Raw genomic sequence first — 23,081 nt, forward strand, 5'->3', positions numbered from 1 at the left:
CACACACACACACACACACCTACTCCCCTCACAGTGATGCATAAAATACCCCAGAAAGCAAAATATCAGGTGGTGTAAGTAGCAATTGGAGCCTAAAATGCACCAGTCCAATACAGCAGGTATATTCAGTTTAGTTTGATTGCAGTGAGTAGGGTCAGCAGGTGTAGGGCAACCCTTCAACATAGTAAATAAATGTACATTAGCCAGTCTTATGAACTTGTATGATATTTAGGCCTAGTAATAAATATCAATAATAATTATTATTTCACCTCGTTTTCAGTAAATCACAGTGTCGTATGGACAGCTTCGTGCGGACAGCTTTTCTCTTTTGTATATTTACTATTGCTCTTTAATAAAGCAAAAGTATTTCTTATCCGATTACTCGATTAATCGATGGAATAATCGGTAGAATACTCGATTACTAAAATAATCGATAGCTGCAGCCCTAATTCATTCATGTCATTATATTCAGTAGAACTTTCTCTCAGTACACTGAAGCATCACACTACTGGACACACAATGCATTTCACTCTACAACAGCAAGAATCAAAAGTAGAACAACTTGCACACCTTCTAACTTGGTCAAAAAAGCCTTAGTGAATCAGTCCTTATGCTGAGATAGATGCTAAATCCATATTTTAATTAGACATAGGTGCCAAAAAAAAGTGCTCAGCTGCACAAAGTTAAAAAGCAGCAAACATTTCAGTCCTCAGACTATCATCGGTGATACTGATTCATTGAGGCTTTTTTGCCCATGGCGGATAGTGTGTGGGTTTCTCTACAGTATTCTGCACAGTATTCCTCAACTGATGCACCCAAGGAAACCCTCTGAATTCTTACTCCTACCATAGGTGCAGTATCAAAGTGTTTTTGCTACTATTCTACAGCAGCTGTACAGTATATACTTGTCATATCTTTGCACAAATGTCCCCAAAACAAAATACTCTTAATTTATTGTACTTTGCAATTAAAGCGATTCTGAGTCTGAGATTCACAAATAATGAATTAAATATCCAAGATCATAGGAATAACGTGAATTCTGCTTCTGAGGGTTTTCCTTATAAAAAATAATGGTTTCAACAATTAAAAATAGAATGAGAGATAATATAAGACTACCTGATTATAATGTAAGGTAAGAATCCCCTCCTCTGGAACTTGGAATATCACACATGTTGAGTGCCTTTTACCATAACCTGACAGATACTTACAATTTAGTGATAAAATGTGTAACCTTTTAATAAAAACAATGAACAAACATGTATGCATATAAAGAAAACAGCCACTATTGATATAGAACATGTGAAATAAAAGTATCCCAATAACAACAATTTTAACACTACAACAAAACAAGAACTACAAGTGGGAAAAAAAAGGAAATAAAAAAAAATATAAAAAAATGGAATGGACTTGGACCCCAAAACAAAATACCCCCAACCACGAAGCTGCTAGAAGAAATTACAGGAGAGACACTGATGTACTGTATAGCATGATCCTGCCTAATGGCCTATGTGATTTTAATAGGCTGACCTAAACTGAAGGGCCATCTCGATGGAGCAGAGTGACACTGATAGCATTAGGCTGCATTCTAATGGACAGGTTTAAGTGGAGCGGAATGCGCTGCCCCAGTTTCGATCCCATACACAATATCGCAGAGAGGCTGGTGAAAAAAACCATGTGCTGACAGAGGAGGTACAAAATCAGTGCAGAAAAAGTGATTGGACAAAGTGTTTTCCGAGCCAAAAAGGGGTAGCCTATAACGCCTGTTTTGCCTGGGGGATTTTGCCTGTTTCTGGAGAGTGAGCCGACATGTGTTAGCAGTAGACCCCTTAGTGAGTGGCGTGCACTGGTGGGGAAGATAAAATCTTCAAAATTAATCATCATTTTTCACGTGTCTCCTGATCTACATAAGAAGACATATTCAAAGAACCCACCACTAAGATTCAAAGTTCGCCTACAGGTCCTCATTCTGGGGAAATAATTGATGTATTTTTTTTATTTTATAAATTTTGTATTAAATGATCTCTGTCATGGTTTAATAGCATTCATGAGTCCATGCAATGCAAAATATGCTGTATATCTGGTAGCTGCAAGATAGCAGATTAGTGCAAAATAAACATGGTAAATTTTGTTGAATATCAACTAAACTCAATTGAGTACTTGTGTCCTCACGGGAAAAGGGTTGTAAACCACTGAGCAAGGAGGGAAAAACAAGGTGGAGTCACTCACATCACAAGATTCAGAAATTGGTGCACAGCATATGAGCGGTAAAGATTTTCATCAATTTGGTCTATCTTTTGCATACTAAGTAGAAAACTTGAAAACCTGCTGATGTATTCTGTTAATTTTTAATACTGTAAAACTAATATCAATACCCAAAATCGATGACACCAGCCCAAGCTCCTGGCATCTAAAAAACCCCTTCAACTCCTCCTGCTGCAGCATCTGGCCACAGCAGAGCACACAGCACATCAGTTACTGTACGAGGCGATTTGGCCCCAAATCGCGGGGCGACAGCTAAGCCAGCACACAAGGCATGAACTCGAAATGCCTTTGGACAATATCTGCTTGTGCTGGGTTCTGTGGGCTTAGCCTACATTGGCTTGCACTGGACAGCATGGGTTTAGCCCACATGGGGTTGCACCAGCAATAAGTAATGGGTCACTAATCAGGAGATTATAAACCAGTAAGACCACTATCATTATGTATGTACAACTGAGCAGTTAAATGGATCTCTCTCTCTCTCTGTCTCTCTCTGTCCCTCTCTCTCTGTCCCTCTCTCTCTCTCTCTCTCTCTCTCTCTCTCTCTCTCTCTCTCTCTCTCTCTCTCTCTCTCTCTCTCTCTCTCTCTCTCTCTCTCTCTCTCTCTCTCTCTCTCGCTCTCTCGCTTTCTCTCCCCTCTCCCCAACCACCCCCATTCTCTCTCTGGTTCTGTCTGTCTGCCTCTCTTTCAGTTTCTCCCTCTCTCTCCGTCTCTTGTTCAGTGATAAGCGTGTTTACAGTGGGATCAGGGTGTGGACGGTAGTGTTTGTTCCCACTCTGTCTTTAGCCTGACACTCATTAAGACACACAGAGAGCCTGCTGATAACACTAAGTGTTTCCTGTTTGTCCACGCCAGAGGCTGGTTGCAAGGACAAGGACAAGAGTGCAGGGGGGGGAAAGAGAGAGAGAAAGAGGTGCAGAGATAGGGAACAGGGTAAGGGACACTGAATTGGGAGAGACATGCAGAGAGAGAGAGAGAGAGAGAGGCAGAGAGAGAGGGAGAGAGAGAGGGGGGGGGGAGTTTTTAGGATAGATATCAATCAGCATTTCACTATATTAAAAAGTGTATTTTTAATTGCTCTAGGTATTGCTATAATTTAGTATAGTATATAGTGACTCTCTCACCTCTTATTCCTTCTTCCATACTTCCCTCCTAATACCAGATGGAAATTACACCCGTGTCTTACAGGTATACATTTCTCTCTTTGTATGTATGGAAATGTGTCTTCCAACTTCCAAGCATCACTACAAGCCTAGAGTAGAATCTAAAGAAAACAGATGCTCATCAAGTACATCAAGCGTTCGTCAATCTAATGGTTTCTGCATAAACATGTCTCCAGAATGGCTTTCCTGTTCCTCTGAACCTCCTCAGTTCTCTGAAGGAAAAACAAACCAAGACCGGAAAAGAGCAATTCCTACATTACATTCTGTATGTTTATAGAGTTTAGCCACTTAGAGGATATGGCAGTTCAATAGAAAAACATTTACCTTAGAAAACCCTCTACATTTCCTTCCAAAGCGGACAAAATCACATCTTTGCTGATCTACAGATTAAAAGGTGTTTGTTCTTCTTTGATTTTATTCTGGACAGAGAGACTATGTGTGTGACTTCTGTCAACATCCTGCAGCTTTTGAATCCACCTGTCCCCTCTTCACTCTCCTGTTTTTCTTCACTACTTTCTAAAATACTAACAAAATGCTGAAAGAAGGAAAAGGGATGCTACAGAAACAAAAAGCCTATATGGAAAAGCAAACGCCTAAATACTACGTATAAAGAGGTAAACATGTTAGTACAAAACAAACAGGAAACAAGGTCACTGCCATACTTATAAACTCCATGCAATTTGTGTACATGCGTGTGTTTGTGTGTGTCTGTAGAGTAAGAAGAAAGTAAGAGTATTCTCTAAGGATTCGCTACGGGGGCTCTCTCTGCAACTTAAGTATCAGACAGTGAGCTACACAGGTGGGTTGAAAGCAGACAGGAGCTGCAGACAGACAGGTGAATAGAGACAAAAGGCTCTGTGGTTGCACATAGTGTGATTGTGTAACTGCATGAACATGAACCAGGTATGTTAAATTCTTTCCCGGGATATCTAAAGGTTAAAGAAATAAAATAAAACCTAAATACAGTGAAAGGGAACAGACAGAAAGAACAGACAGAGTGACGGAGGGTTAAAAAGATAGAGACACAGATAGAAAAACTGATAGATGGAAAGACAGGCAAGCAGACAAAGATTGGCATTTAGGTAGAAGAGATGAAAGAGAGAGGAAGGCAAAGACAATAATGCAGCACAAGCAAAATACTGAGACTCTGTACAAAAATCTTTTTCTTCTTAACTTTTCTTCCACTCAGCCTCAGACGAGTGCACTGACTGAACATAACACGAAGCACATAAGACCACCTACTGCCCCAGTTCACTCACACCGAATCATACCCATTGTTCCCCTACGTAAAAGAGAGTTGTAATCTCTGTGGGATTACCTGCAGAGATGAGAGATAAATCTAAATAAATGCAGAAAGAAAAGTAGGTTAGGTGGGAAGGAAGACACACAGACTTTCTTCCAATGGGGAATCCCCACTATAAAGGTTACAAAATGGATATACTGTATATTTGAGAGAGGGATTGAGAGACAGAGGGGGGGGCGGTACAGACAGGAAGCAAAAAAGAGGAATGGAAGAGTGAACATTATACAGAAAAGAGGAAAAGAAAGTGGAAGAAAGAGAGTGACACATCTATAAGCCCTTTGATCAGCAATGGCTGTAAACTTCAAACCTCTTATCTACAACAAAGCAGATGCTCAAATGTCCCCAAACAATACATCCTTTCTCTCGGGCCGCAGCTGAAACTGCTTACTGCCCTCTCCAGTACACACACACACACACATGTACATGCGCGTACACATAACACACACACACACACACACACACACACACCACAATAGTTTACTGGCCTCTGAAACTCTAACCCAGAATAAGAGAGTTAGTAGACAGGACTGTTAAACAAAGACCAGATGGTTGCTCTCATAATGAAAGGATGCTGCCACAGAATATCACATGTATTTCACAATACTGTCGAATCTGGACTGCACATAAAGACAATGAAAAAAAATATGAAAACAATTCTGCCATTTGACCAACTTTATTTTAATTTCAATCTAATTTCACCCACATCACCCTCTCGTTTTGCTCTCAAAACATTCCCCTTCTACCTCTCTCATTAGCTCTTATGTTATTGCTGTTGTTATTGTTATTGTTATTGCTGTTATTGCACAGATTGTTCTGTGGTTACAGCACACCATGGCTCTAGGATCCAAAGCCTTTTTTACTCTGTTACTGTTAAGTTGCTCTGGATAGGAGCGTCAGCTAAATGCCTACGATGAAAACAAAGTAAAAATGTTATTTCAGACATTGTGACAATATCATATATATAATTTGCTCAGTGTATTACATCTGCCGTCTCCCTAGAAGATGCGTGAATGTACATTGTCTTACAACTGGAATTGTTTCAATGAGACCTATCGCTTGACTTTTGTTTGTTTTTATTGCTTTTTAGTACTTGAATGTGATTTGGGGTGTTCAAATAAGGCTGCATTCCTGGAGAAAAACACAGCTGAAAAGAGCACAACCCTGGTTGGGGAAGCGCAGGGACTTCCATCTTAAAATTAAAATGACCCTACCTGGTAAATGTCTGACTGCTTATTGATCATTTTAAAGTTGAAGGATTGATGCAGAAGTCCAAGATAGGGCATTTATGGGAGCTTGAAGGCCTCCAGTAAAAAATAGTCCTCATGCAGCACTTCCTGCTGACACAAATAGCCTTTCCTGCCCTATAAATAAACAGTGCAGGACTTGGAAAGCACCCAGCCTCGTAACACCCGAGGCCTGTTCATAAAGTCAGCAAGAGTGGGGTAAAAATATACCTCTCCCTCACTTCCATACAGTACATGCACATTCTGTACCTGCTCATACACACGCAATTCATGTGTGCACATGTCAGTGTAACATGACTCAAACTAGAAAAAATAAAGTAACACTGCCTCATTCATCATTCTATCAAGCTCCAAGGACTAAATGTTGGGTAACAAACCTGATAAAGGAAGCAGTAATAGGCCTGACTAGTCACTTTAAAGCTATAGCCATAAAGCCTGTCTGTCATTTCTGTCACTTAAATCACTGGAGGCTAAAACAGAACTAAAAAACATATTTGACAAATGTTTGCAAGTAAAAACAGTTCTCGGAAGTAAGCAGCAAATCAAACAACTTAATGCTAGAAGTCTCTCATAAAGAAACATTCTCATCGTTTTTTCAGGTGAACTAGGCCTAACCCTCCCTCCATCCATCTCCCAGCATGGATATTGTTCCAGTTGTTCAGTGCAGGCCAAACTAAACAACCCCTCTGAACCAAACTTGGGGTTGGGGGGGTTAGAGGGGGGTTGCTGACTTGGTCTTCTCCTTCGAACAGGGTTTTTCTCCTTCACTTTCTTCCCCATCATCCCACTCTCTTTATATCCCTTATCCTTATCTCTTCATCCCCATCATCCTTCTCTCTCTATCAATTCTCATTCCCTCACAAATTCCTCTTCTCTGCCTCTCTCTTTTCTCTCTTCATTCTTCACACTCCGACTCCCTCTGTCTTTCCCTCCTCCCTCCTTTCCACAACCTTTCATCTTCACTTCTTTCTTCCTCCTGATCTGATCTGTCTCTCTCTCTGGTGCCGTTGTCATTATCAGTGATTAGTGATCAGCCTTGGCCCTTGTCTAGCTCCCTGACTTTATCTAGCACTGAACCTTGCCAACAGCCGTGCCAGTGAGGCAAGCTACACTGCAAGTACTGCCACACAAATTCCTCAGGACCTTCAAACCCACACAACCATACCTCTGCACAGACAAATACCTGCACATACAAGCATGTTCACACATACATACAAACATATGAGTGCATGTACAAAACACACACACACACACAAACACATGCACACACACGCAAGACACACACACACACAAACACAGAGGCAGGCAAGCACCAACATACATGCACACACGGATGTGTGCTCACTGCTCACTGCTCACACACCCACACTGCCACAACAAACGAGCACATGCACAGACACAGGCCCGCAAAGGTGTACAGACACACACCCACACACGCATACATGAACGAGCAAACAGACACAGATCACAACCACCTCCCTTTACCATCCTCAGTCCTTTATGTGTTTGCTGACTAGCAGGTTTCCCTGGCTGTATGTCTGTAGTTCATGTAAACAGGCGATAAGGAATAAAGAGACAGCATGGGCTGTTCCTGTTTTAATTGGATCCATGTCTAAACAGGCCCTAAGCCATTTTCCTTTGCCTTTCCTTGGATTACTGTGAACTATAGTCTGTAAGTCTAGTCTGTATTTTGCACATCCTCATGGAAGCCCGTGCGGTCAAAACCAGGGGTGGAAGCACAGGATTATAAGAGCAGTAGCTTGTGCAATCAACAGTTAACTAACCAGTAGCTACTGAGCATAGGTGGAGCTCCAGAGTTTTCCCTGTGGGCCAGTTGACCTACGGGCCGGCAGTGAGCTAAGCAAGACTGATATAAGAACATCAAAGAAAAAGTCCCTTGCTGTTAAGCTAGTCCTGCAGACCGTCCTGCAGACTTAGTCCTACAGACCAGCTCCATGGACATCTTTCTTTCCCACCAACTTTACTTTGGTAACCTACATAGTACCTGTCACAGTGACAATGACTGTACTGACAAACTTTGTCCATCAATTGAAAAAGCGGATGTCACCAAATGCTACAAATTGATTCATTTATTGTGTAGCACTACAACTAAAATCAGTGTGTATCAGTTTTACTAACATCAACTCGCAGGAATATTATGTTGCCACTTGGTGTTCTAGCTATTTTGAAGCCCTCAAATGCTGTCGGAAATATCATTATTATGAGCTGAGCGCACGTGAGATACTAACAAGGTCGTAACAAGGCTGATTACATGCCTGACTCACATTCTCTCCTGTTCATTCTCCCGCTGCAGCTGGCAGTGGCTCGGTGCCATATCATTTGCCAAGTTATTGACAAAGACTGAACGCACATCACGGGATCTTTGATGTTAAGATTTCATTCATTACTTTTGACGGCTTGGCTAGGTCTGGTCCTTAGCTACATCTCAGCTGTTTGCACCCACTATGTGGTGAAACACAGTCTGAGATCCTAAAGTAAGTATCTATCCTACAGACCAAAGGGGATCACTGCCAGTGGAGGAGCTTAGCCTGGAAAAATCAGTGTCATCTTATAAATCACAGATTTTAATATGTTTTGTTTTTGCATAATTCATTCTCATTACATTTTCTTGCTTTTCTATGCAACCCTGTTTTTAATTCAAGTCTGGCATTTCTACCGTTTATGTTATTGTTTTTTTTTATTATTATATATATTTTTTGATTTATTGGTTTACTTGTAACTTTGAATGAAAAACCCAGATATATATTTTAGTTTAGTTTTATTTTAGTGAGTATTAATTGTGATAATCATTAGCTGAAAAACACATTATATGTCACTTTAAAGTTAAAAATTAAAAAATTTGACTCCATAGCATTACACTATAAATGGTGAACTGTGCCTTCACCATTCATACTGTGCCCTCATATCACAGTATTAGGGCTAACTCAGACACCCCTTGGACTGCTCTGCTACCGCCTGCTGTCAACTAACACACACACACACACACACACACACACACACACAGTACACAGACAGCCCTCCTCAAACACACACACACACACACACACACACTCCCTGCTCCCACCACCTCCCTCAGATTAAAGCTCTGCTGTTCCAGAAGGTTTACTGTCACTCTCAGTACTAATACCCTTTTACTACGCCCGGCCAGACCAAACCATTCCATGCCAAACCAAGTCAAGCCGGGCCAAATCAAACAGAGCCAAGTGGAGATACTTCAGGCTGTGCTTCAGTTACAAGGAGACCCACTATAATTGATGGGTTTCTATTCTAACATGCTGTGTTATCATTTTATTATTGCATGATTTTCATTTTTTACATTTTTATCTTGTGAGTGAAGATCTAATTTTCCATAATGTTTTCAACTTCCATGGCAACGGTAATTTTGTCAGAGATGGTGAAATCAAACTCTTCACCTTTTCCCTGTTGTACTGAGAAGCTGGAGAAATAATACGGTTTTATGGGTTCAGCCAGTCTCCAGTTTCATTATAGTTATGTGCAGTAGACATGTTTTCAGATGTAACAACACAGGAGATGATGAGCATGTTATTTTCTTTGCAGTATAGCTCTAGGTAACACAGAGGCCACATTTAATAACTACCGGGAAGAATCCATTCTTGTAATATTTTCCCCACCAAATATGTAGGATATATCAAATCAAAATCCTATACATTCTGAAAGTGCCAGAATACAGTAAACAGTAAATCTACACAGTTTTGTCTCCTGTGTAATGTGTTCCAGATGAATGTAAGCCATGAAAACAGCTGTGTTTAGAGTGAGAGAGGAGACAGCATAATCCACACATCAATTAGACACAGTTTGAGAGGAGACTGGATGATAAGGGGAGAGTATGTGTGTGTGTGTGTGTGTGTGTGTGTGTGTGTGTGTGTGTGTGTGCGTGGCAGCCTTGGGTAATCCCTCTTAGTCTAGCAGCTGCGGAGCAGGTTTAAGTAGTGTGACCGTGTGTAGGGCTGGTGAAGGGGTAAAACCAGGACCACTGTCAACAATGGAATACACAGATAATATGCTGTGCAGGATAATAGTAAGGGTCCATCGGTCCAAGTGTATGAGTGCGTGCGTGTGTGTGTCCGTCCGTGTGTGCCCAAGTGTGTGTGTATGTGAGCGTGCAACAGTCCACGGGTAATGAGCTTGGGGGATGATAGTAAGGGTGGGAGAGTAGTATAATAGCCTAAGTAAATTAACTAATTGAGAGTTGATAATATGGTCGAAAAGAGTCGATGCACACTATAAGATTTCATAAAGATTTCTTGAACTATTGAAACATGCAGGTTTTTTTCACATTGGGCTGCTTCTAGAAGCCCTCAAGAAAAATTTGATGGATTTTCATAATGATTTTCTAGTGTCAATCTTGTGTTGAATGGCTTACTGTAAATGAGGCTTAATCTTGTCAATATCTTCTGGCGTGTGTTCACTCATTAAATAAAAAATTAGTATGCCCAAATAAAACAGAGATTGTATTGTGTTTTGCCCAAGTGAAAATATTACTGCAATTACTACAGAGATATGACTGAGTCTTATTTGCATTCTTACATAAATTTACTTTAATTTACATGTGTCATTTAGCTAGATATAAGCCTGATCCATAGAGTCCGCTTCAATCCCTTTATGGGGAATCTGAGTTCCTTCCCTCTGGCAGTCTAACAGCATGAGTGTTTTTCAGCGTTAAGTGTTTTATTTAACTTGCTTAACTGTGGTTCATTTTTTTCTAAGAAGACAGCCATGTGGACATCGTTACTACTGTCTACTTTAACGCTGTTCTGTGGATGATGCTGTTCTTAATGTATGTCTTGTGCTATGGTGTGTGTTCTTTTGTTTATTTATGTTTACATGTTTTTATGCTTGTTGTTATGCATCTGACTGCAATGAGAATTTCCCCTTAGGGACAATCAAGTTGAATTGATTGAATTGACTGAATTGAATTTACGTGAACAAAATAAGTAATAGTTTGTACACAACAAAGAGAACCTTTCTTATTGACATTATCTGAACAGAGAACAGCGAACCCATTCCTGATTGGTGACTGTGCCCCAGCTGACTGTGCTGAAGGAGCCGGCTACATCAGAATGCCTGTAAGACTTTCTGTGGCTGTTAGCCAAACCCATTCCCAGAAACCAGATTACACCGTCTGCTTACCTTAAACACTGTTCACACACACACTCACAGCACCTCTCTCATTATACTGACTGGTTGGCCAAACAGGCTAAGCCCAAAGTGATCCACAAGTGAAGCCCAAAATGTCAACAATGTATTCCAAAGACACATTCAGGCAGACATAGACAAACGCCAACAAGACAGAAGCACAGACTTACACAGAGGCAAGCAGAGACACAAAAGCATTTCAGCACACACAGGCCTCACATGCACATGCACACACCCACACACACATGCACACACACACACACTTGGAAGAATTCCTCTGATTCACTATGACCTTGCATAACTACACACCTGCTTACAGTGTCTGATAAAACAAGACCAGTACTCTCCCTTCTAGGCAAATCCAAAAGTTCTGCAATACTACAGAACTTCTGGATATCCAAAGTGGTTTTTGCATTGTGGTTGTTGGACTGGTTCTTATCAATGGATCTTTATTCTTTTATTACTTTATGGTATGTCTAACATGTTTTATTGCTGACTTGCTATGATCTGTCTTAGTTGTTTTTTACTGTTGGTTATTGTTGTCTTTTACTATCTTTTACGATGTAACGGATGTTGAGCGATGCCTACTTGTTTGGCAAATAAATTTCCCTCCTGGTACAATAAAGTTTGATTGATTCATTCATTGATTAGGTGTTGGCATGCATACAATTTCAGTGGAAAACTTTTGTGCAAAAGTCAATACATTATACGACTGTGCTGATTCCGGTGCAGAATAAATGTTATTAGCACTGGAACTGCACATATTTAGTTCATCTTTTGTGCAACATCTATACAGTTTGATATTAAGGTTGGAACTGTATGAGCACCTTTAACGTAGGCGGCATTTTCACACTACTTAGCCTTACAGGGCATTCACAGTGCAGCATTTGAACAAGCCAATCCACTCAGTCTGGTGACACATTCTGCTGAGTCTATCCGGCTGTGCAATTTTAGCTAGTTTGCATGGTATTTTCTACAGCCAAACATATTTTTCAACAGCAAAACATAATGGAAAGTTCCAAAATGATCACACTAAAACTCAAACATAACATCACAGGAGGCTCTAGGTTTTTGTCCTATACTTAAAAGAAGAAAAAAATAATTTTGAGCTGCTCAACATCTAGTCAGGGAAGTCATAATGGATGTTGATATATTCAACTTTCACAGTCGCTGTCAGTCTCAGCATTGTAAGATTTTAGCATCATCTCACTGAAAATTAATGATATATATAAGTATACTGTCCCAATCATCCCCTACATTACACTGACACCAGTTATTACCTGAGTCAGCACAGTACAAGTGCAAATTGCCTGTGTGTCCATGTGGGTGCGTGTATGCAATGAATGCGTGTGTGTGTGTCAGTGCGTGTGTGTGTGTGTGTGCATGTGCGTGCGTGCGTGTAGTCTCAGAGGACCAGACCGATAATCTTCTCACAACCTGACCTTCAGTCTCACCCATGTCTCCACTATCAGTCTCAGTTTATCAGTATCAATCACCTTTAGTACTGTAGTTGATACAATCCAGTACGGTAGCCTAGTCAACAACGCAGCACCTCACAACATCATCTGGCTGAATACAGACTAACTCAGAGTGATCAGACATTACAGTTAAGTATTGCCACTTGGGATCTAGCATCTGCCGAATATCAAATTTCGAATCAAAAATCACATAATATTCTCTCCTCCAGTTGAAGTTTCTACCTTATTTAGGCCTCACGTTCTAGAGATGTTTGAGCACAGGCTCGGCTGCCTGTTGCATTCAGCCCACAAGGCTGGAGGAGGATCCTGGGAGTGAAACATTTAGCAAAGATTTGACACTACTTAATACCCCTGAACCCCAGCTAAAATAGTGATTCCATTACAAATGATCTGGCAACGGCCTGACTTCATAAAAAATCTATTTATGTAGGCATTCTGCTTCTCTTATTTTGTTGAAGAATGAACCGCTGGCTTTGGGGGAGAACATTCCTGTGCAATCTGTCACTGACACACAAAGCCTAAAATAGAATCAAGGAGATATTTTCTTTCTATTGCTCTTGATTAGGGGGTCTATAAAAAGCAATGGAATGGCTATTGGCTCAGAGGTTAAACATGCTGTCCTGTCAGGAAAAAGATGATCCACAGTTGTTTTGCATATGTTAAACACGACCATTAATTTCAATCGCTATGTGTACACTATAACATTGGCACTTTTTTTTATCCAATATTATTCTGCATAACATGTGAATGTGTACTTCAATATTGTTACCATGTACTTTACACAAAGTTACTTATATGTAAAAGTATCTGTGACACTTTTATTTAATCAAAATATGGTGTTATTGTGCTGTATTAAAAGAGGCTTCAGAGGAAATTGAATCTCTAATCTCAGACAATAGTTGGTTACAACATTGTTTTTTCAAGAACACAGTTCCACAGAGTTACTGTGGGACATTGATTTCAATGCATAATCAATACACACACCATGACACACATACAGTGAGGGTGTAACTAGGACAATCGGTACGGCTATGGCAACATGAAATGCACAGTTTGCAAACCTAGAATGAATTCTGTCATGTTGTTTCAGTCAAATTTACTTTAATATAAGAGCACAGTTACTCCACAACAAAACAATAATGCATTACTTACTGTAATTTTCTTACATAACTAGATTTAGTTCAGAAGACAACATTTTTGTAAGCACACTAGTTTTTTGACAGCAAGTTTTCAATTGCAGTTCCAGTTTCAAAATTTGTACCTCAAGTGTATATGTAAACATATTATATACATATTACAACATGGTACTCTTTTCAAAATGCAGTACTTTCTCAAACTATGCCGTATCAGAGCACAGAGAGATATGAAAGACGGGGATTATTACAGTTGAAAGACAATTGAATTAAAAAATGAAAAATATATGAAAATGATCAGATTTCAAAGCGATCAAAGCGTGAAAAGGTGTGTGGGAGTGAGGAATGTGCAGACATGTATGGCTGCAAATGGCTTCAGTCTTGTTCCTAAGCAACATTCACATCCATCTCTCTTCCCTCTCTCACAACGCCCACGATTGGCTATTTTAGTGAAAAACAGAATTTTACTCAAAAGCATCTATTTCACACGATTGAAACCTCTTACAGTATCTATGCTGGTTATGAACTAAAACTGCTAGCAACAGGATGACAGTTTAAAAATAAAAATATTATCGATAGAGGCAGAGAGTTTTGGCCCGGGAAAAGGCCAGCAGCAGTAAAGGTGAGACATTCACTTACTCAGAAACTGAGGAGGAACTATCGTGACATTGCAGCCCAATCCTGCACATCATTTGTTTTCTGGAACAATACACTCTTTTGTACTCCCCCAGTGAAGTTGTGATAATTGAAAATATTATGCCTTTAGGCCCATGTGTAGGGGTAGGTTGCAAAAGCGGAAACTTCTACAAAATAGGGAGGAGGGGTGACATCATCAGTATCCTGCACAAATCTCTGACCTCCAAGATTTTAACTTCGCAGAAACTAAGAAAAATTTTCCCATTGGCACTGATGTTTTGGGATGTTTTACATTCCTTATCCATAGTTTCACTTGCTAATTTCAAGGTTATTAAAGATGTTCTACGGGTGGGAGGTAATGTCACTGTGAAATGCTTTTCTCTCTTGGCAGGAAGGATTTGACTTTGCTCTCCACTAGAAGTCCTGGTTCCCTACACTCCCATGCCATAGAATTATGTCTGTTACAGTATGCTGAGGCTGTAATCAAGGAAAGCAGGGATGTGCTCCACCACGCTCTTCCTCTCCAGCACTGTCTATTTCAACAGATCATGTCATTTAACATCCTGCTCCACCATACTCTCTAACTTAACTCTTACTCTTCCCTCCATTCACCACGCACTCCACCTCTGTGGCACTCCCTCCATCCCCTAAAAATTATCCCATTCAGCCAGTACCCCACCAGACTGACACTTCCCGTCTGGCACTTGCCTCTATGTCATTACGGTCACCGTGACAACAGATGAGTCACACACTGTGAAGGCGCCTCACTTCCTGTGAGGGTATCTTACTCCGTGACTGAATGGCTGACTGTCCCAACATTAAAAAAATTCCTCCCAAAGTACTGATTCATAGTGAACAGGATCAAATCCATGTCTGGAACAGTTCCGAGTCAGACTAACTCCAGAAATAAGTGGTCTTACTAAACTCAACCAAAAGAATTCACTCTGATCTGTAGAGTGTGGAGTCACCTCCCAAAATGACTCAACATGGATCGTGTGAGTAAGTGTGCGTGTGTGTGTGTGTGTGTGTGTGTGTGTGTGTGTGCGCGTGCGTGTGTTGTCTGTCTGTCTGTATCTGTCTATGTCTATGTCATTGGCTGTGACTACTGCATGTGTGTTGCTGTTTGTCTATGTCAGTGTGTGCGTGTGTTTTAACTCGGAATACAAGGGCAATAACACCATATATCGTCCCAAACAGCTCAAGCCACACACACACACACACACACACACATACACACATACACACACACATAGACACAGACAAACGCATACATAGCCATGCACATATGTTACAGTACTTACATCGGTTTTTCTAAACTTGGCTTTGAGGCTCTTCATGTTCAGTCTGGTCCATGCAGTCTCTCTCTCTCTCTCTCGCTTGCTCAGTAAAGGCTGTGAGGAAAATAACACTGATGGTTTAAGTCCAACTTCAGTGATCTTGGCATCCCATTCAAATTTAGCTGAGTGTTTCTGAAAAAAAAGTTTTGTGAGACTCTCTCTCCACAAGTTACATTTCCAGTCAAAATGCGGTGTGGATGTGCAGCAGGGATTCAGGGTGAGAATCCACATCAGTACCTATTTTAGAGTTGTGTTGTGTTACAAGAGGTGTAGGATTCAAGACCGATCTCTGGGCACCTCTGGTATCATCCAAGCCTTTCAGTTCCACCTTTAAAGTTACCAGGTCATGAGGCGGTTATTAATTTCCTGGCGACCCAAGGTGAGATTTAAATGATTCCCAGAAGATAAATGGCACCAAGTTGCATGAAGTGTGCTAAAAGATTAACTACAACTGTTATTAGCAAGTGTAACACTCGCATGTGATGATCATTTCTATAGACCATGTTATTGATACACAAAGATTACATAATTTCCAAAAAATGAGATATTTTACAAATATGCTGTCTGAAGCTCCACTTATAGAGGGAACTGTGACTGAAGACCACATCAAAGTTTACTCCAGAATCCACCAGTCACCACAGGCAATCCAACTATATGCTTTCTATTAAAGCACGAATCTGAAGTAAAACAGAAGTCTGGCAATGGGCACAGCTCCGCGCAACCATTAATAAACAAGGAACGCATAGTTTATCAAGCATCACCTCTGCATTATTTGCATACTTCCCCGAGAGCCACGGCTGCTCTTCCAAACAGTGGAAGCCATTCATGGAAACACAAATAAACTTGAGTGAAGTTGCAGCTCTCTTTTAGCACAAAGTAGCGAAATGCGCGCGACGTGCATCAGTGTAACACATCCGAGAATCAGCTCGAGAGCCCGCTGTGTTAAACGCTTCGTAACTGCGCCGTGGGACCGGGCAGAAACTGTGCTTGTTTGATTTATCTCGGGAGACTGACAAACAGCTAAAAGGCTGTTCAAACAGTAACTAGCGATCATTTCGCTCAACATCAACTTTCAGATATGAATGTACTAGACACACTTACCCTGTTAAAAGTTGGAGCCGCAGGAGGACTAGAGACATAAAGAGGCTAATACACAACCGATTTTTTTGCCCAAAAATAGATTACCAAACCGGTAAAACAGCGAGCCGGTGTTATCTTATGGGATATGGTCGAATGGAAGAATGCATGAAGGAGAACTAAACGGTGCGTCGGTACACACTGGTCTGAGTCGGCCCGCATACATTAAAAGTTGAGCTATTCAAGAAGCCCTGTCTTTTGCTCGGGACTCGGGAGCTCAGTGACTGTTGCCCGGTTTAGGAAAGTGACGTCACTCCCCAAATGCCCCCGTGACCGAGGCAAGCGAGCTCTCTTCTGTTCTCCATGTCCCCCATTCATGTTATGATTAAAGGGGCATTTCGCCCAAAACAAGCCACACGCATGCAGTTTTACTAGAATATAACAGAGCAGAATAGAATAGAACACAATAGAATAGGAGGGAGAGGAGGGAAAGAAGAGAAGAGATTCCTATAGGCTACTTGCTCCCGAAATCAGACGGATTTTGTTATCCCTAAACTTTAGTGAGACAAGTCATGTTGAAATCACATTATGTTGCAACAGCACTCCTCAATGAAATATATAATGCAGGTAAGAACCTGTCTGGGCTGTGGTGCTGTAAGGTTGTAATGCTGATGCCATCTGGTGTGGTGAGTCGCTGATTCACCTTTGTCCATTTTTGCATGCGAATACACATATAAAGTATCTATCTATCTATCTATCTATCTATCTATCTATCTATCTATCTATCATTTGTTTAATCTGTATGATGAATAACTTTTCCTATATTCAGTACCATGCCTAAAAATGTCCTGAAAGACCTCAAAACTTTTCTAAATGAATCTGTACAGCAATATTTATTTTTGCATTTAAAGGCAATATCTATGGAATTTCTGTCTTGCCAGACATTATTGAAGAGAGGAAATACAAAGATGGAAGAGAGAGAGAGAGAGAGAGAGAGAGAGAGAGAGAGAGAGAGAGAGAGAGAGAGAGAGAGAGAGAGAGAGAGAGAGAGAGGGGATGGCCTGACTTTGTTTTGTGAGCTTTTTCATTCAGTAAATGTTACATGCACGTTAGTCTGCTTAGCCAAGGTGTGTCCCTTTATATCACCTTTTGACTCAACAGGAACTATTGTGTGTAGTTTGCAAATTCAAGCCTGTATGTGAGGAAAGGTCAAAGGAGGTAGTGTGGAGCCTGAATAAGCCTCTAGACAGTGACATCTACTGGAGAACTGTGATTTATCACTCCAAACTTGGTGGTGGTTTTGTGAATGTGTGTGTGTTCATGAATATGTGCATGCAGTTTGTGCTGAAACACAATGGATGAATGCATAGTGTAAACACACACACAAATACACGATAACACATACACATAGATGTTCTTGCAAATGTCACATTGTGTGCATTTGGGTTTCAGTCTTCATCAAATGAGCCTTGGAAATTACAGTGTTTTGTTGTGCAATGAGAGAGTTAAGATTTAAATTATAACTTGTATGGCATCACCCAGAGCTAGAGCTCTTAGCTCATTCATTCACTGGGTGGAGAGCAGGGAAACACCCTGGAGAGGCTGCCAGTCCATCACAGGGCGAACACAGAAAGACAGACAATCACACTTCCCATTCTGTTCTACTTATCATTCACGTGTGGGCACATTTAAAGTCTCCAATCCACCTGGGTTGCATGTCTTTGGACTGTGGAAGGAAATCGGAGCACCTGGAGGAAACCCACACAAGCACTGGGAGAACATGAAACCTCCACACAGAAAGGACCAGGGCTGGGAATCGAACCGAGGACCTTCTTCTTGTGAGGCAACAGTAAACTACTGAGCCACCGTGCCGGCGTCCTCAGTAAAGTGTCCTTTGATTTCCTACAGGTAACCTTGGTAGACATTATCAAAGTGATAAACTGCAAAAAGAGGTTTCTTTCAACAGCATGACTTGGGATCAGCTTCCTTGCCAAATCTTAGCCTCACCTATTAATGGAGGAAACTGCAAGACAGACCCTAGACAACTGTCAAGGGACAACTCCACACTACCCCAATTAACACTTTTAACATAAGTGGCAGGAGACATAAAATAAGTCCAGTTGCACTGCTCCTTATGTCTTGAACTGGAACTGTGTTCAATATGAAGACTCTTCAGCACAAAACCATGGTTCTTTGCATTCTTCAGTCTCTGATCTGCACCCTTCAGGCAGGATAATGATGCCTCTAACATTATCTTGGATTTTAAAGGGTGTTCTGTATCAACTTGTTTCTAATTGTGTGTGACATGGGTTTTGGGTCTTATTGAAGTTACAATATATTATTATCCTCATGTAGCAGCAGATCACAAAGTTACTGCATAAGTATGGGTAATAACACAATTAGTTTGCGTCCCTCTGCCTAGGTTTAGGGATTTGTCTATGAAACTATGAAATTTGACTTCACATGCTTTGACGATATTTACACAACTTACTCTGGACCACAGGTCAAGGAGTATGCACCACAAACGCTGAATACTTATTCAGCGTGTCTTCATCCATGTCACTAAAGTTACACTACATTGCACTGGCAATGTACCTGTATAGCAACACAGATGATTACAGGCTACAACTCTACTGCACAGAGTAGCTCTGTCACACTAACACTAAATACCATGCATGACACATAGGCAATGGGGAATGGGTTATTTTGCCAAGAAATAGAATGATCCATAGTTTGTAATGATTTGATCTTTAAAGCCGTCATGCTAGCCATCGATTCTGTCCCTGTTATCAATTATTATCCTTGCTGCTTGCAATATGGCCCATCTCCATTGCTTAAGAAATAATGCCTGGTACTCTGTGGATCAGTGGGCTGACGGCACGTGCCAATGACATCGTGGATTTAAGAAAAATCTCAAAATGTGTAGCAATGTGCAGCTGTAGCAACAGATAAAGTAATAAGTGCCAGATAATGTCATCTAAATGGGATGAAAATGCAATAATAACGAACTTATGCATAATGTTATAACATCACATTATTACATAAACTGGTGATTGTTACTTTACGAAGGGTGTAACATGCATAATTTAATATATAATAGTAATATTGACTAATAATGCACTTGAGTTACATTCTTCTTATTCTTACAAGTTATTACATTGTTAGCCAGTATTGTTATTACATCATCAGTTCAAAATGTTACATCCCTTTAGAAGTAATAATCGGCAGTTAATCAAATAATGTGATGTCATGCCATTACATTATCTGGGAATTCATTACATTAACTGGTTTACTTACATTTTTAACCAATTTAGAGGGACATATTATTTTGGCAAGTTATTACATGTTCCAGCAGTGACATGCCCACTCTCCCATCTTTCATGTCACTTCATTTTATGTTGTCACAATGAAGCGGAGATGTGATGAAAAATCTTTTTTAAAAGGTTTTCAAATATAATGTATCATAACTTTTAACTTTTCATAGGTAAGTCTGACAGTGGCACTGATAGTTGTCTGAACCCGTTTACAGGTCCAATCAGTGCTGGTCCCTGGGGAGACGGGTGACCACATTTACTCACACAAAACACTGTTGGGTCTTCATAAAGTTTGAATATTAAGCTTTGAATATTAAGATATTGAGATCTGCCCTGTGGTGATTTAAGGGAAAATGTGAGGGAATACAACGGTTTACCTGCTCACTACCCTCCTTGTTAAATTTAAATATGACATTATGTGGTATTGAGTACATGTTGAGGTGCAAGTGTTTGTTTGCTGGAGGCCCGGAACGCATCAAGTCAGCATGTGGAAGTCAGCATTTGTTTGTGTTCTGAAGTTTTTGACAGGCACTATAATTATTACATAAATTTTTGTCATTAAGTTAGTAACACCTATTGCATTCCTTCAATTCATATATTGGATAGATATAATTTTCCTTTTCTTAGTTCTTGTGCTTTTCATGTCAAACAGCTTATTGTACATGCTGCTGTAGATGTGTATCATTGTATATACTGTAAACAACTGTATTAACTTTGCAGCAAAAATATGTGTTCCTCTTGTGTATTCTCTAGTTAAATGTAGATCACACGCACGCACACACCTATGCATAACAAATATCGGTAGTCTTTAGTTTTAGTTGTAAGTTTAATATCATTTCTGCTCTTCTCCACATCCTGAAGAGCAGCTTTGACTTCGGTCAACTCTTTGGTCATTGTCCTTCTTGAGACTGAGAGAACGTATAACTCTTTGGAGGGTGTTAAAGACGGCTCCATCTCTTTTTGGGCAGCAAGCAGCTCCCCTTCTGAATGAAGAGAGCGTCTTTCTCTTTCTCCCACTGGGTCAGGTGAATCCTCAGTTGTTCTTGAGCTGCTGTAACGATGGCCTGGCTTGACTTCAGCTGAGCCTCAAGCTCTGAGATAGAGGCTTGTTGAACTTCAGCTGGCTCCTTAGCTCCAGAATGGAGGCCTGATTCATTGTTTAGAGTTTACCAGGTTGAACAGCGCCATCTCCAGCTGCTTCTTGGTGGTGTTGCTCTCATTTTCCATCTTCTGTAGGCCGGACCTCATTTGCTCCATGGCAGTCAGGGCCTCTTGTTTCTCACTGAGGAGAGAAGCCTGTTTCATCTCAGATTCACTTAGGCGTGATCTCAGCTGCTCCTCCACCTCCCACTGGGCAGACATGGTCTTTTGAAAGCCTGATGACATGGCCTGTCCGTTGCTCTACCAGTCCTCGATAATGGAATCAAGGCGATCCTCTGCCTTCCTAGCCTGGTAAGACCATCCTGATCACGTGACCTCACTTTCTGTTTCGCTCCACGGATCAGTCTGGACTTCCAGCCGCCCACATCGATTTCCTGAAATTACAATGTAACCGGGCCAATCAGGGACTGCGTCGTCGTTGATGACGTGAAATACAGGCCGCCGCTGGCAAAACAGTAATGGCGTCTCCCGAAGCAACGAGCGGTAACGTTAACGTTAGTAAACAGCCGTAAGTGCAGTTATTGCAGAAATAGACTCAATAACAACAATTAAACAAGAACAAGAGTATGCACTAGCCGAGTTTCTCGGCGGAAAAGACATTTTCGCCGTTCTTCCAACTGGATTTGAATTTGGATTCGCTGATTGGCTGAAGGAGTTTGTCTATCAAGGCAAGTACTCCCGCCTACTGAAATCGATGTGGGCGGCTAGAAGTCCAGACTGATCCGTGGAGTGAAACAGAATGTGAGGTCACATGATCAGGATGGTCTTACCAGGCTACTGCCTTCCTCCGAGAGGCGATAACCTGACTGGTCTTTGAAGTCAGAGAATCGACATTTCTATGCCACTCCTGGCTGGACATCAGCTCGGCCTGAAGGTCTTTGACTTGTTGCTGAGACAGTTCAGCAACCTCCTGATGGAGCGCCTTCTGATGCTGGGACTCATCCAGCTGCCTCTTGAGGGCAACCAGCTCGTCCTCCAGACGTCCTCCAGACTGGCAGCTCCAGTTGTCTCTCTCCATCACTCTGTTCTTCTCCATCCGAACTCTACCATTCTTGAGTTCTTCAGTGGCTTCAAGTTGAAGGACTCTCTTCACCTCACTCTCTCTCAAGGCAATCTCGAGCTTAGCCATTTTAAGACTGTTCTGCCATTCAGCCTTCTCCTTCTCCCACTCCATCCTGGTGCTCCCAGCCTGGAGCTTGTCAATGGCTTCCTGCAGAAGGGTTCTCTCCCTTTCACGCTCAGTTAAGGCTGCTTGGAGGCTATCTATCTTATTTCTTTCCACTAAGGGAAACGTCGCCCTCTTGACAACCTCAAAGCCTTTGATATCTTCTCCTGAGCCTTGGATAGCATTGCAGTGCACTCATCCAGCTGGGCTGCCTTAAGCTCATTGTCCTTCATGAGTTTCATGGCTTCCTTTTCTCTCTGCTCCACCATTGCTTGTTCCACCTTGACTTGGGTCTTGTCCACCACCAGTTTATATTTGTTGATGGTGACTCTTTTCTCCCAAAGCTCCCATTTATCCTTATCAAACTCCTTCTTGAGCTCCTCAATCTCCACAAGCCACTTCTCAGTTTACTCCTCTGCTGAAGTTTTACGTTAAACTCCTCCTGAGCCACCATGCCCGGCAGTTTCTTCTGCTCCTCCACCTGCTCACTCTGCTCCTCACCCTCCTTCACTTTCTGATCCTCACCCTCCTTCATTTTCTGCTCCTCACCCTCCTTCATTTTCTCATAAACTCATTGCTCATCTTCCTCTCATTTGTTTCTGCTAAGTGTCTTCTGTTCATGAAGTTAGTGA

General features: G+C 41.2%; 2 protein-coding genes across 5 annotated transcripts in view; both read right to left on the reverse strand.

Annotated features, from left to right (window-relative positions):
• Positions 1–17,074, reverse strand: part of rai14 (retinoic acid induced 14) — a 46,719-nt gene extending 29,645 nt beyond the window's left edge. For all 4 annotated transcript variants that reach the window (XM_078288338.1, XM_078288337.1, XM_078288334.1 and 1 more), the window contains exons 1-2: positions 16,821–17,074; positions 15,697–15,765 (exon numbers count right to left, since the gene is read on the reverse strand). In XM_078288338.1, the coding sequence (XP_078144464.1) occupies positions 15,697–15,732 (36 nt within the window). In that variant the 5' untranslated portion in view covers positions 15,733–15,765; positions 16,821–17,074. The remainder of the gene's footprint in view (positions 1–15,696; positions 15,766–16,820) is intronic.
• gnaz (guanine nucleotide binding protein (G protein), alpha z polypeptide) overlaps positions 1–23,081 on the reverse strand; it is a 256,720-nt gene that overhangs the window by 102,063 nt on the left and 131,576 nt on the right. The window lies entirely within an intron of this gene.

The sequence above is a fragment of the Centroberyx gerrardi genome, chromosome 2 (assembly GCF_048128805.1).
Source record: "Centroberyx gerrardi isolate f3 chromosome 2, fCenGer3.hap1.cur.20231027, whole genome shotgun sequence".
NCBI classification, from domain to species: domain Eukaryota; kingdom Metazoa; phylum Chordata; class Actinopteri; order Beryciformes; family Berycidae; genus Centroberyx; species Centroberyx gerrardi.